General features: G+C 32.8%; 1 protein-coding gene across 1 annotated transcript; it reads left to right on the top strand.

The window, feature by feature from the left end:
* The first annotated feature begins 11177 nt into the window (after window positions 1-11177).
* Window positions 11178-15091, top strand: LOC129289408 (sodium transporter HKT1-like). The gene is made up of 3 exons (XM_054926170.1): window positions 11178-12369; window positions 13808-14017; window positions 14539-15091. Exons 1-3 carry the CDS (start codon window positions 11207-11209, stop codon window positions 14735-14737), a joined length of 1572 nt encoding a protein of 523 aa, XP_054782145.1. The 5' UTR covers window positions 11178-11206; the 3' UTR covers window positions 14738-15091.
* The last annotated feature ends 767 nt before the right edge of the window (window positions 15092-15858 follow it).

Raw genomic sequence — 15858 nt, 5'->3', positions numbered from 1 at the left:
TAGACCAGAGATCATAAATATTGATGTTCTCCTAAGTCCCCACTAGCAAAGCAATCTCAATGCTTGGACTATCTTTACTTCCTAATCTTACATAAAGTAGGACCATGACCCCCTTCTCTAGTTTAGGGTACACTCATAGATGCATATACTCCTGGGTCCTCCCTAACAAATCATCATCAAAGCTTAGGACCTATCAGGACTTTCTAACCTTACACAGAGTAGGGCTATCACCACTTACCCAAGTTTAGGGCACACTTGTGTAACATCCTAATTTCCTAATCATAAAACTAATTTTAATTAGGGGTAAATTAGTAATTAGTGAGTGAATAGGATTTTGGATTACAATTTGTTATTTTAACTCTTTGGACTGTTAATTAGTAAATGTGGGTGAAAGGATCAAGTTTGCAAAACGAAGCAAATGCATGTGGTAAGGATTTTCCTCACTCTGCCATGCACGTGTAGCGACACATGACACAAAAAGTTGCCTTAAATGACATGGGAAGCTCATGAAAAATAGTGAGGAACAGAAGAGAAACGTGATCAGGAGAGGAGAAGAGAGGGAACGTATGCTAGGTCAAGGATTTTGGAGGCTTGGGATAAGTTTCCAACTAATAGCTTATCAGGTAAGTTTCAAAGCTCTCTTAGCTTTGTTTCTACACTATTTTCTCTTAGTATAAGTTATAGAGAAATTAAGGTTTTACAACTTATTTGGAGTTAAATGATAAAGCATTAAAGCTGTAAACTTAAATTAACCATAAACAAGAAGAAAAAGGAATGAAAGTTTAAGTAGAGATGTGATGGGATCCATAGAAGTGATGGAAAGAGGTGATTGTGTTGTAACGAACCTAAGTTGATCAAGTGACAGGAAATAAGTGATTAATAGTGGGAACTAATACTTGAGGTCAATTTAATTAATTGACTAATAGTGCCACTTCATTTGTAGATTGATATTATGTATGTGCTTTAGCAATTTGGAATCATGTATGGTGATAGTAAGTGTGTGAGAATCCATAGGTAACCTTTCTTGTGATAGAAAAGTTGAGGTAACTGAATAACTTGCTCTATTTTACTATATAGTGTAACTTTTTGTGAGTATTATGATTATTACATGAAATTGTTTTAAATCAAGCATGTTTGTGAAATAAATGTTTATTGCATGAAAATGATTTCAAAGAAAAAAGTTGTGAAAATATATGATTATATAAACTATATATACATGTGGAGATGAATACAAGCAAGTGGTTTGTATTGAGCATGATCATGACAAGGGGTGAAAGTTCACCCATAGGGAGAAGTGGAGAAAATTCCATATGGTATATATTCTCCTTAGTGCCCGATGGAGTGTAGTGTTGGAGGATTTTATCTCCTTAATGCCTAGTAAGGTGTGGTGTTAGAGATTAAGCAAAAGTTTGGTTTTATTTGATTTTTAACTATGAAAAAAATTACCAAAATTGACCCAAGCTTTTGTGTTATAATAAAAAATATTGGGCCCTTTCTTGTAATTTTTCCCAAAGTATTAGATCAACTTTTTTTAAATAGAAGAAGCAAGCAAGAAACGTAGAAATGAAATAAAGAAAAAGAACAAAGAGCGCGCAAGAGAGAGAACAGATAAGAGAGTGGGAGAGGAAGAAAGAGAGGAAAGTTAGGCTCAGATTTGGAAGGCTTTGTGGCCATTGCGAGTTCAGCTACGTGGTAGGTAAACTCCATATTTCAATCCTTTTTCTTTTCCTCTTGATTTTTTTCAATTTTTGGAAGAGAAAATTTCTGAATTTTGATCTAAAAGGCTTTATTCTTGTAAGCTTTAGTTTCCTTGGGTCCTTGGAAGGTTGTTTTGAGTTTTTATATGATGTTGTAATGTTTTGAGCAGGCAATTGGATGAAAAATGGAGTTTTAGGGCAATAGTCAAACCCCAAGAGGTTGAGTTTTGCTCCTCAATGGTTTAAGCCTATTGATTTAATTATAATTTTGCTATTTGAACCCAATAAGATTTAAATTAAGGTTTGGTTTTCATTATAAGGGATAATGGTAAAAGTTGGTGACATTAAGTGAAGGTTTTTAATTGATTAAAAATTATATAAATTGGAAATTAGCCTAGTGGTGGCTAATAAATGGTTTTGGTAGTTAAGTGGTATTATGTGAATGGTTGGTTTAATATATGAACTATTGGAATGGATTATGGCTTATTGACCCAAGTTGTATGGTATGAGTTATAGTCTTCATTAATGCTATTTGTCATGAAAAGTGATATGGATCACTTATATTTGTAGGGAATTATTGGTAAAACTTATTCAGAAGTTAAGGAATAAGCCAAGTCCATTTTGTACAAGAGGAACCCTTTTGGTACCAAAGGATTGAAGTAACAGGGGAATTTATATTTCTTATTACTTTGTTTAGCTATTTTTATATAAATATTACTAGCTATTATGCATTACATGTTGTAAAAGATTAAATGTGCTTTATAAGGGATTATGGGGTACTACTTTGATTATAGTGCAAATATATTTTCTAATTATTTAACAACAATGTTTTTATGAAATGAGATTTGTTTACATGTATTATAATCATAAAGAATAGAAGTTGTACTTAAGGAAGTGTAACTAAGTTAGGTACCTTAAATAGGCTAAGGAACCATTTAAGGGAGATTTATAAATGTTATACTACCTTAGAGTGTTGAAGTGGTTAGGAAACTTGGTTATGCTGTGTGGTTTTAATAGATTTATTTAGTAGACTAAGTTTTCGCTACAATAAATATTTATTTTAGTATATGTGTGATTCCACAAGCAAATACAAAGTGGTTGCATTGCAAATGGTGTGCTATAGGCAAACATACACCTTCGATAGAGAGAGTGGGTGCGTGGGCTCCACGGAGATCTCTGACCCAAGTGAAAATGTCTAACATGTGTATTCATATGTGTATAAGATATTTGGAATGGTTTTTGGCCACTTTTGTGTGATTTGTAAATTTTAGGGGCATAGGGTCTATTTTGGGAAATGGCACCCGAGTAGTCAAATTTTGGTATAAAAGATTTTTCTATCATTTAAATATTCTATTAGGTGTTTTTAGTCCTATTTGATGTGTCCAAAATGTTTCCATTGGTTTGGGACCATTAGTATGAGATTTGGACAATTTTGAAAAATGGTTTTTACCAAAAAACTGCACTTTTGCATTCGGGTGTCTCAATCTTAATCCGACCATTAGATTTTTCTAATATTCGGGTCATAAGTAAAACCTTTTATAAGCTTTATGTGGGCTTTGGAATCACATCGATCGAACACCGGATGGAAAAATAACGCACTCCGAAATTTGGTCCAGAGGAGCTGTCATGACAGCAATAGTGTTGATGTTGCAACATACATAAAATTCAATCCGTCCATTAGATTTTTTCAAAATTTGGTATGCTAATAGTACCCTTTGAATGTGTGATGTGTGGGCTCTAGAATGCTCTGATAGGAAGTTGGATAATGAAATGGTACACTCCGAAAGTTAGTTCGGAGGTGCTGTCATAACAGCTAAAAAGCTGTCATGACAGTAAAAATGACCAAACTTGTAACATGTCCAATTTTTAATTCAACTATTGGATCTTTTTAAAATTTGGTACACTTATAGTACCCTTTAAATGTCATAAAATGGCACCTTCCAGAAGTTGGCCCGGGAAGGCTGTCATGATAGCAATTTAATGCTGTCATGACAGAATCTTTTTTACCCCACTTTCACCTAGCTTGCTTCCGTGATCTATAGGTAAAGCCTATAAATTTTTTTAAAAAGGTTTTAAATGTTTATTTTGTAAATCGTGTATCTGTTTAGTGATTTAAATGATTTATTTCCTATATTGATTTTAGAATTAACTGCTTAACCATACTTAGTTTATTTGAATTGTGTGATTTTTGAATAACACTCAAGGCAAGAGTTACATAATGAACTTCTTAGTGTGTAAAGGGGCAATTGAATGACCAAATTTTGATATATATGTACATGTGTTGTGATTCTAGGTCAATTAGGTGTGAATTGTCTTTTTGAACTTGGTTCTAGGCCTCAAATAGCCTAGTAAGACAAAGTGTTAGATTTAACCACTTTGATGCTTGAAATTTTTATGAAAAGTGACTTTTTATACCTAAGTATCCAAATTTAGATCGGACCATTAGATTATGTCCAAACTTATCTCATTTGATAGCTTATGAAATAAGCTTCATGGGAGGTGCTTGAATCACTCCGATTGGATGTCGTATATGGAAACAATGCACGCCAAAAGTTCACTTTTGTGAATTGTCAAGTAACAATAAAATTTGTCATTATGCACTGCAACGCATGATGTCACACGGTACAGTGCATGGCATAGAATGGGAGCCCTTGGCTCTATGCCACATGCCGCGGCGCATGTGGTACATGTCATGGCACATGGTCCTCTTTCTAGTCTTGTTTCTTTTGTTTAAAATGGGATTTGAGAGCAATGAATGCAAGTAATATTATCCACTATGTATTCCTCTAATATGGGATTGATTTTTGGTTGATTTTCCATAGTTTTGAGAATGAAGTCTTGGGTCTCAATAAGGTAAAATCAATATGGATGCATGCATGACAAAAGTTCAAGTACAATTTCAAACAAAACAAATAACTAAAAATAATGAAATTCTACCTTTCTCTACTAGATTCATCTCCCTCACACTTACAATTTACTCAATCAACAAATCAAAGCAAAAACAAAGTAAAATAAAGAGCAAGGGTGAAGAAGATACAACCTAGTTGAAATCTCCACAAGCTCTTAAAGTTGAAATTTTCATCTTTGAGGAGTAGCATAAAGCTAGTCATTGTGCTCTTCCTTCCAAACATCTTAGGTGGAGGCTCGAGATCAATTAGTAATGATTCCAAGATGTAGGATGTAGAATCTTCCATAGTTTCATGTTGTTGATGTTCTTCATCATTAGCCAAGGTCTCTTCTATTGCAATGATAAATCCTCTAAGTACATGCAGGTTCTCAACCATATCATCATTTAGACTTATAAAATCAACAAAGAACCCTTCCTCAAGCATATTGGGTTTCAAAAAAGTGCACTCATGATTAATTTCAAACAAACATGCATTATCAATTATTTCATCAACTAAGTGAGTGCTACTATTTTCAAACACAAATGATTGAATTTCTAAACAAACAGGGCATGAGGAGTCATTTAGACAACTACAAGTGAATAGAGAATTAGAATAAGTACTATGAAATAAAGCAAACTCATCTTTAAAGTCATCAAGTATAGAATCAATGCCATCTATATTACCATTAGGCTTTGCAAAATCATTTCCTTTAATTCCAGTCTCCTTGTCATCTTGAGTTATCTTCAATTCCTTATTCAAATCCTCACTAGGAACTATGGCCTCTTAAAACATTTCAATGGGGTGCTCGGCCAAAGGTACCACAAGTATAGAATTTTTTTCCAATAGCTCAAAAACATCTTGGACATCAAGCTCAAGTTGAGGAAATCCCTCAACATTAGCTCCTTTGATGCTTTTACTATTAGGATTTTCAAAGCATTTGCTTTAACTTCAATTTCCTTATGCTTTAAATCCTCTATACTCTCCCTTTCTTATGACTAGTCCTCTATTTCTTGTAAGCCTTGCACATTAGCCTCTTCAAGTTGAGCAAGTTCCTCCTTGAAATCAAGAGATGGTTTGGCCATATTGCCTTGTTCACCTACAAAAGAAGATAAACAGCCTTTCTCAAGAACATCATGGTTAGAAGAAACAAGTACATGTGCACTATCAAAAACATCACAAGAAGGAATTGAAATTTTATGCACACAAGATACATCATCATCACATCAATATCCTTTTCATTTTCTATATTCAACCTAAATGAAGAATCAACACTTTCCATGATATTTAAAATTAAAATCAAGACAAGTATCATGTGAATACTAAGTGTTTTTCTCCTAAGGATTTACTTTTTCACATTATGGTTCATGCTCAAATATCCTAGGTGATTCAACTATAATTTTTTCATCTATGTTATTGTTATTCAAATCATTATGCTCATCATTAGACAAAGTCAAATGTGAAGAAGAATCAACCTCAATAAAAGTACGAGAATTGTTACCTAAACAAGATGAATCTTGAATCTGTGAAGCTTGAAATGAATTGTTGATTAAGTCTTTCTATCACATCATCTAAGGCTTGCAAGGGTCTCAAGATTTTACCATCTCCTGAAACATTTGATCTTTTATTTGGCTATAATCCATGGATTGCTTCATGGATTCAAGATCATCTTGAAATTTTCTCATCAATTCCTGGGTCATTAGAACTTTATCTTGAATTGAATCCTCTTGATAGAATGAAGTTCCTTGTGGTTCTTGCATAGGACACATGTAACTATCTTGAGAGAAGGCAGAGAAAATAAAGAACAAGATGAATTAGAGAGAGAATAGAAGAGATGGTGAAATGAAGTGGTAAATCTGAAATGAAGGGCTGTAGGACATGAATAAGGTGTTGGCATCAACTGAACACTAATTAAAATAAAAAATAAAATAAAAAGGAATTTTAGAGCCTCATCACATGTGCAAGGTAGCACCCTTCTCTTGGCTTGTAAATGATTTCAATGTGTGTCAAATTGATCCCATGCAACATTGACATTTTAAGCTGATCTAGACTACCCAACATGAAGCAAAATATGTCTAAACGCTTTATCTTTGATCTCATGGGCTTTTGACTCCAATTGCCCAATTGATGTATAAGTCATATGTCACTTATGTAACAAAAATCACATAATTCAATAAAATAACATGTGACATCATAAAATTCAATTAAAGTACATAATTAAATTCATATTTAGAAGTGAAAATTTATTAAAACAACCGACTTCTTGGATTTATAAAATCATATAAAAATTTTCACACAAATGCAAATTAAAAATTAGGTCAAACAAGCACATTTTTTTATTTAATTACTCTCAAACTAAATGAATTTGTAAAATCTAACTTGACCACTCTTCTTCTAGACTTAAAATGCATTTTGTCAATTTTTTTATGTACATTTTCTCAAAATTTTATTTTTTTTAGATTGAAATACCCTTTGTGCACAAAGCCTAGACACTTAGGCAAATTTCCAAATCTAAGGCAAAATACTTAAGAAGGAATAAGGATTTATTCTTAGTATATGGCGGATTAGATGACGAGCTAGTTATAATAGGTTACACAAATGCAAGCTTTCAAATTGACCAGGATGACCTTAAATTGCAATCAAGATATGTGTTCACCTTAAATGGTGGGGCAATGAGCTAGAAGAGCTCAAAGCAGAGCACATGCTGATTTTGCAACAAAAGCTAAGTATATAGCAGCATCAGATGCAGCTAAAGAAGTCATTTGGATTAGGAAGTTCATTGCTGAACTAGAAGTGGTGCCTAGCATCTCAGATCCAATAAACTTGTTCTGTGACAATAGCTGTGCAATTGCACAGAGCAAGGAGCCAAGGTCATATCAAAAGACCAAGCATATACTCAGACGTTTCCACCTTATTAGAGAGATCAATGATATAGGTGACATAAAAATATGCAAAGTAGCAGGAGAAGATAATGTTGTTGATCCTCTTACAAAGCCTCTTGCATAGGTGAAGCATAAGTGTCATGTCAGGATAATGAAAATTAGACAAATTAATAATTGTACCTAGTGTAAGTGGGAGGATGTTAGAAATTATGCCCTAAAACTAATCATTGTACTATGCACATTGTTATTTAATGAATATCTCTTTTGTTATCATAACAATTGCATGTTCACTATGATAACTGTATCTTTAGACAAATTATAGTGATTGTCCTAAGTATCCCTGGTCGGTCATCTTTGAGGGATTATAGATGAAACAAGACTAGTATGACTTTAATTAATCATAGAGATACAAATTAAAGTCATAGGCACTTGAAAGAGTATAAGGTATTGGACCAACCTGCTATGAGAAAGCTGCATGGTATAAATCATAACCTTATCTCATATGTAACTATATCACAAAGCCCTTTGACCTGAGATCATCATAGATTCCTACATGACAACCATTGAAATTTGACTTAATTAAAAGTCACCTTTGATCAAGTGATCATAAAGGCTATGATTGAGTTTAGTGATATTTATACAGAGGAATATGAGTGGTCAAGATGGAATTTGTCCCTCACATAAAGTAAGAGATATTACTGGGCCTTTCGATGAGTAAGACTGAGAAAATGTATGGCCATACTACAATAGAAAAGGTTTTTTCATTACTACTGTCAATCTACTCAAAGATCGAGAAAGTAACGGTCAGGTAAAGGAGAATGACAATTCTATGTCTCATACTTGACCAAAATATCATGTGACAAAAGGGATGTAATATGGTTGCATGATAAGTTACATCAAATCATCGATCCCTATGTGAATTGGGTAGTTGCAATGTCTTACTAGATGCCACTTGTAACTTGTGGGCTAATAGCATAATTAGCCTACTTCCAATTTCATATGAGCCTACAGGGTTGAACACAAAAATAGTCCAACTTGAGCTATAATGTCCAAGTTCATTGAATTAAAATATATCTGGATTCAATGAATGAAATATAGGATGAATGCATTTTATATATATTTATATATATTTATGAATATTTATTTGATAAATATTCATATATATATATATATATTTATATAAAATATGCAATTCAAGATATAATTATATATATATTTCTATATATATATGATACATGCATATGATATATAAAATTAAATATAGATAATATATATATATATTCGTATATATATAACATAATATGTATATGTGATATATATTATACTATATTATATTATGTTAGTTTTAAAATTTAATTTTATATGATAAATTAAATTTCATAACTAACATGATAAGAGAAAATATCATGTCTGTTTTATAATTTAAATTTATAAGATAAATTTAAATTAGATATGATATTATGGATTAAATTTATGAGATAAATTTAATTATATTTTTATAGGCTTTTAAGTGAAAGATGAAAACCCTTATCTACATACTATATATAGATAAGGACGTCCTTTATGAATGGAGAGAGACCTTATCTACATCCTTATGAATGGAGAGAGAGTTAGAAAAGTTCTGACGGGAAAAACACTCTGACAACCGTGAAACACCCTATAGAAATGAAAATTAATGTTTAAAGAAAAATAGATGATGAGAGCGCTAGCACATTGTTTGAATTAGAGAGCTATTTGTGTGGATATTGATAGAGGGAGCAGATCTATGTTGTTAGCTCTTGAGATCTAACCTCTTGAAGAGAACGTGTGCCAATTTTAAAGAATTAAAAGGTAACTCTTCTATCCACCTTGACTTAAACGAGTTCATTCAGTCCATATTAGGATAGGAACTTTAAAATTTAATCTTCTATTGCATCTCCTTATCCAACATATTGGCCACTAAAGCAAATTGGGGCATGCCATAGAGAGGAAATGACATCTCACTGAGGTGAGATAAATGCAAGCTGAGGCTAGCACAAGTTGTCTCGTCGAGGCGAGGTGAGTTATGGTCGGGGTGAGTGATGTTTCAATGTATACGCCAACTAGATAGCTGAAACATGAAAGTAACTATAAGGATTATGATTGATATTTATTTTGATTTAATATTGAACCATGTATGGAAATTGTATGATCGATTTATGAATAGCAAGTTATAAAGGTTAGCCTAAGGAGACAAACATTAAAGCTTTATAATGTTTTGGGAGTATTATTGGGGTTATAACACCATGTCCCTTTTTTAGAGAAACCACGTCACTTTTATGATTAAATTGACTTGGTTTCTCCCAGAAACCACATCTCTCCTTCTTATATCCATACAAACTTTTAATGCTATATATTATGGATCCAAGAGATCGATACAAGTGAATGTATCATAGAAGACCCAAATAGATATATTTTTAATGCTATATATTACTCTTTTAGTAAATCATAATGTTTTAATGCTATCAATTTTTCTTAATTAACCTTACTACTTGTATTTTTATAGGATATGTCTTTAATACGTAAAGGTCATGGCTAAAAATCACCACCAAAAGTCAATAATTTGTATTTACCTTATGTCATTGCCAAAAACGTTTTATTATTAGTAGTGACTAGACTTCATATTTTTGGCGGGAACTTTTTAATATTATCGATAAAGGTCAACTTTTGGCACCACTAAAGCCTTTTACTGATGAAAGTTTTGGCAATGAACTTTTGTCATTGCTAAAGATTTTAGCAGTGACTTTGGTACTTTAGATGATAACAGAACGTTACCACCAAAACTTTTTTTTTTGGTAGTGTATTTGATAATTTTGGAAAGCTAGTGGTGGAAAGAAGGGTCAAATTCTGTCAAATCCCACTCAGAAATGCCAAAACGACTCTTACATGTGTAACTAAGAAATATTCTATATATATATATATATATGGCATAAGTCTTCATGTATGCCACTAACTTCAACATTATTAGACTTTTTTTAGAGAGTAAACTATCATGGTTGGGATACCAACTTGCATAAATATTAGTCGGACAAATCCGTTAAACTTAGGTAGAAATTGTTTGGTAAATAAATTATGATATATACTAATAATAAATTATTGTTAGTTTTAATAATTGTAACATATATAAATTACTATTAAAAAGATGCCAATTGCTTTTCCTGAAAAATAAAAGGGAGAATGATAGAGAGGGGTTTCAAAAGGATCAATTAATTTAACTTAAGTCTCAAGTGTCAAATTCTAAGAATTTATAAGCTCAATCTTATTTTTTAACCACATTAAAATTAAAAAAAAAACAAGTTTCAAATTCGTTATAACAAAGTTGTAAAATTGATAACTAAATTTTTAAATTTATGAAGTTTGATACTTGAGAATTAAACTGAATTAATTGATCCTTTTGAAACGTACCTGTCATGTCCCCAAATAAAATGATTTGTGCATGAAATAAATGTACAAAATTGACACATATCCGTACAATGTACTGTGCATCATTCTTTCGGAATTGCTCTTGGTGTATAATATGAAGATGCTTCCTTCGACACTTGTCTCCACATTCTGTTAGTTTAATGCGTGCGTAACAATGGTATTATTGCTCCTCCCACTACAACCAATTGGAGAGCCCACATGTACAGTGCTTTTCTTTTGCTTTTATAAATCAATCCATTCCCTTCCACCCGGGTACGTACACCATACATCGATCTACCACCTTGTTCTACACCAAGCAGCGATGAAGCATCTTCCTTCTTGCTTTACCTCTCAACTTGTTTCTCTTATTGCCACTCTTACTATGTCTTCGTTTCGTGTTCTAGCCGTCCACGTCAGTCCCTTTTGCCGTGAACTCTTTTACTTCATGATCATGTCAGTTTTTGGTTTCCTTGGTCTCAAAATCATGAAGCCAAGAGTCCCTCTTCCTCCAAGTAACTTTGATCTATTTTTCACTTCTGTTTCTTCAGCCACTGTTTCGAGCATGACAGCTGTAGAAATGGAAGTTTTCTCTAATTCACAACTCATTCTCATGACCTTCCTTATGTTTCTTGGTGGCGAGGGTTTCACTTCCATTCTTGGCCTTTTATTTTCTTCCGGCTTTAATCTTCCCCAGAAACAAAGCCTAAAAAATAGAGCAACAACTCACCATATTCCTCATCAAGTTCCTAGTCCCAATCAAATTGAAATCAATTTAGTTTCTCTGAAAAAGCAGAATGAACTGGGCGTGGATGATCTTAGTGACAGTAATATTTTTCAAGATGATAGGTTGAGTAGACTGAAGCGTAGGTCTGTTAGGTGTCTTGGGTTTGTGGTCTTGTGTTCCATTACGGTACTTCACTTGGTTGGTTCTGGTTTGGTCTCAATCTATACAAGCATCGTACCGAGTGCGAGACAAGTACTAAGAAACAAAGGGATCAGCATACAAACATTTTCTCTGTTCACCATAGTTTCCACCATCGCTTCTTGTGGTTTCGTCCCCACAAACGAGAACATGATTGTATTTAAGCAGAATTCAGGTCTTCTCTTGCTTATTTTGCCATATGTTTATCTTGGGAATGCCTTGTACGCGCCATTCGTGAGGTTTGTGATCTGGGTTCTGGAGAAAGTTATGAAAAGAGAAGAGTTCACTTATATTCTGAAGAATTATAAGGAGATAGGTTATGATCATTTGCTATCTGGTGTCCATTGCTGGTTCTTGGTCGCTACAGTGTTCGGTTTGAATCTGATACAGTTGGTTCTGTTTGCCTGCATGGAGTGGAAGTCGGAGAACATGGATGGTCTGAATAGCTATCAGAAATTGATTGCTTCTTTGTTCCAAGTTTCCAATGCAAGACATGCTGGCGAATCCGTTTTCGATCTCTCTGGACTATCTTCGGCAATTTTGGTTCTCTTCGTTGTCATGATGTAAGTAATCATGTCTATTATCTGCCTACTTAGACTTTGGTATTAATTTGAAAATATGATGAAAACTTGGTACTATATGATACCAAGTCTTATATTGAGTATTATGAGATGCTCAATGGAATATTTAAATAAATTAGTTCTCTCACCTCAATAGTTAACTTTCAGAGTAAGGTTTCTTAACTGACTTTAATAGCCATCAATTGGCATCGGCTTTCTATGGAGAGCTAATTATCAAGTCTCACGTTGAGTAGTATGAGATGCTTAATGAAATATTTAAGTGGGTTGATTTTCCTATCTTAACAACTAGCTAGCTTTTAGAGTATGTTCCTCATTCCACTTTGTTAAAGGTCAAAATATCATTTTAAATGTTGTTTTGAATTTGTGCATGATGAGGAGACATCTCATTGGACATGAAATGACTTGGAGTGATAAATAGCCACATGTGGAAACTCAAGTGATTTTCGAATGTCCAATTGCACTTATTGCGTGCTCAACTTTATCCCAATTGTACCAAGCCACATCCTTTCCCATTCAAGGACAATTTTGTAGAAAATTCCTGGCTTTTCTATTACACTACTTCTCAGTCTATACCTTCATATGTGTGTGCAGTGACGAATTTTTTGTTTTTTAGGGGGGGCAACGGGGGCTGTGGCCCCCCCAATTTTTTTTTCAAATAAGTATAATTTTGTTTTAAAAAATTGCAAAAATCATTGTTAGTCCATACACTTGGATAAAATTTCAGTTATTGCCCCCTACATTGAGATTAAATTTCAATGATGGCCCTCTGATGAATTCTACATTCATCCCTCTGTGTGCGCGCGCGCGTGCGCCCGATATACCTTTGTTATATATGGTCTTTCTTTGTCCATCATTTTTGAATTTGTATGGTTATAGGGTATTCCGAGATTTTTTGTACGGTGTAGCTTTTACGCAACTTGTTTTCAAACTCTTGAAAGAACAACTTATGTATGTTCTTTATTCTCTTTCTTTTTCAGTTCGGCTAGTCATAATGATACGAAAAAGATTAGTTCTATTCTATTATATTCTCTCACATTTTACATTCTTTAATTAAACCTCTCATTGTTATATCATGAAAAGGATTACAACTTTATGATTGATACAAGTGAGACAGGGAACAGTTGGAATTCCTTAGATAATTGTTTATGGGGGAAAATAATGCTAGATTCTCAGCTTTATAAAATCCAATATTCAAAACAATTAATTGATAATAGTTTGCATCAAGAATATAATCTAGCTTTCTAAGAATAAGTTTATATGGCAAGTGTTTTAGTTAAAAAAAGATGAGTTTGTGTTGCAGTAGTTGACTGTGTAGAATTTTGCCAAGTAGAATATGTAAAATGAATTTAAATATTCGGGCTAAGTATATATTTTCCCTGACTTCTATTTTTCTTGTTTTTTTTTTGTTCTTTAATAACAGGTACCTCCCACCATACACAACATTTTTACCCATAAAAGACCACGAAAATGAAACAAAGAAAGGGAAAGCAAGCCTAAAGGAGTGTCTTTTGTTCTCTCAACTCTCTTATTTAGTTGTCTTCATCATTCTGATTTGCATCACAGAAAGCAAGAGCATGAGAGAAGATCCCCTCAACTTTAATGTGTTAAGCATTACCCTAGAAGTTATCAGGTGGTGATTCTCTTATTATCTTTTAATTTGACCAATTAATAATTTGAAAATATAGGGAAAGAAAAACTATTGGTCTCCATAGTTTTCGCATGTTGCGGCATAGGTCCGTATAGTTTTTTTTTTTTATTACTTCAAGTCTCTCCAATACATCTATAACATTAGCTACTCTATTTTTAAGTACATTCAAAAGAATAATGAGGTGACACTGACAATATTAAATATGGTGACTCGTAATGGTGTGTTAATCACATGCCATTATATTTAATATTTTTATGGTCATCTCATCATCTTTATAGGCATATTTCAAAATAGAACGATTAACATTGCAAATAAGATAAACTAAAGGGCCTTGGATTAGTGAAAAAAGCTAATGGGACCTATATCAAAATATGTTAAAACTATAAGGACCAATAGTTATGTTTTTCTTACAATAATATATTAGTAAATAGAAGCAAAACATAGTGTGTATAAACTTGTGAGTACTAACGAGAAATATTTTGTACGTGAATAATAAAATGCAGTGCATTTGGAAACGTGGGATTCTCAATGGGATATAGTTGCAAAAGGCAATTGAAAGCAGATAGGAGTTGTAGAGATTTGTGGATTGGACTTTCAGGTAAATGGAGTAACAAAGGAAAGTTCATCCTTATAGTGGTCATGTTATTTGGGAGGCTCAAGAAATACAATATGAGAGGTGGTCAAGCTTGGGATCTCTCTTAAGTTAGGATTTAAATCATCTGAATTTAACATTGGTGAATTTATGTGAAGTTTTCTCTTTTAAGAAAGACAAAGAAGATTTTATATTTTACAAAAAATGATAAAATGAATAAAAATACTAAACAAAGAAAACTTCACTCAAATTCACCAATTTCAGCGCCAGGGAATTTGAATCTCCTAAGTTAATTCCCAACGTATGAATGTGAACGTGCACGCATATGTATGCATCAAAAGCCAGTGTGTGCCTATGTCCATGCAGTTTGATTGCAAAATGAACTTACTGAATTTCGTAAGCTCTGTTCGTTTGTCTGTGTGAATTGTAAAATCCATTACAGTAATCCAGTTAAAGACTCCGAGAGCCAGGTTTATAATTTAAATAATTAGATTATATTAGTGTTGTGTGGTCCGTATTCATTTCAGATTGTCCAAATGGCAACATTAACTAATTCAAAACTAATATATACGGGCATAATGACAAAGTCTTGTAAGTAGAAGTGGAATCAAACGCATGCTTAATTTCAGTGGCCTAAATACACCATTTATTAGAGGACGATCGGTCCAATGGGGAAAATGACAGTTACAAATCTTGTGCAATGATAATTGAAGACCTTAAATTATTGAAAGGATCATGATCTTAATTTGCAATAAAAATCTGAAATTATTGAAATAGCCCATAGAAGATCACTCATAAATTATAGAAAATTAATTGTGAATTTAGAAAAAGTCACTTGTGAATCCATGAAAATTCAATTGTGAATATATATATATATATATATGTATAATCTTATAAATATATGCATCATCACTTATAATTTTAAGAATAGTCATCGGTAAATTTTAAGAAATTTGCTAATGAATTTATGAAAAATCAGTGGTGAGTGGGTATTCAAAAACTAAAGAGGGTCTCTAGATTATCATAGATCATAGATTATTTTCACAATTGACATTAGATTTACAAGTAATATTTCATAAATTAACAACTAATTAACTATCCTTCTATTACAGGTGATGATATTTAAATTCATGAAACAATATATTCATTCATACGTGACATTCCGTAAATTTACAAGTAATAACCTTAAATCTCAGAAGTGATTTGACTGTCTTTAGACTCTTAAGTAGCA

The sequence above is a fragment of the Prosopis cineraria genome, unplaced genomic scaffold (genome assembly GCF_029017545.1).
Source record: "Prosopis cineraria cultivar Desert tree isolate PC_DT_omini unplaced genomic scaffold, ASM2901754v1 PC12, whole genome shotgun sequence".
Lineage (NCBI taxonomy): Eukaryota > Viridiplantae > Streptophyta > Magnoliopsida > Fabales > Fabaceae > Prosopis > Prosopis cineraria.
This window is presented reverse-complemented; position numbering and strand designations above follow the sequence as displayed.

Excerpts from the sequence above, each read along its gene's own strand:
- LOC129289408 (XM_054926170.1), top strand. The coding sequence starts at position 11,207 with ATGAAGCATCTTCCTTCTTGCTTTACCTCTCAACTTGTTTCTCTTATT. Across the intron at positions 12,370-13,807 it reads GTTCTCTTCGTTGTCATGAT|GTACCTCCCACCATACACAA; the intron begins GTAAGTAATCAT and ends CTTTAATAACAG. Across the intron at positions 14,018-14,538 it reads ATTACCCTAGAAGTTATCAG|TGCATTTGGAAACGTGGGAT; the intron begins GTGGTGATTCTC and ends AATAAAATGCAG.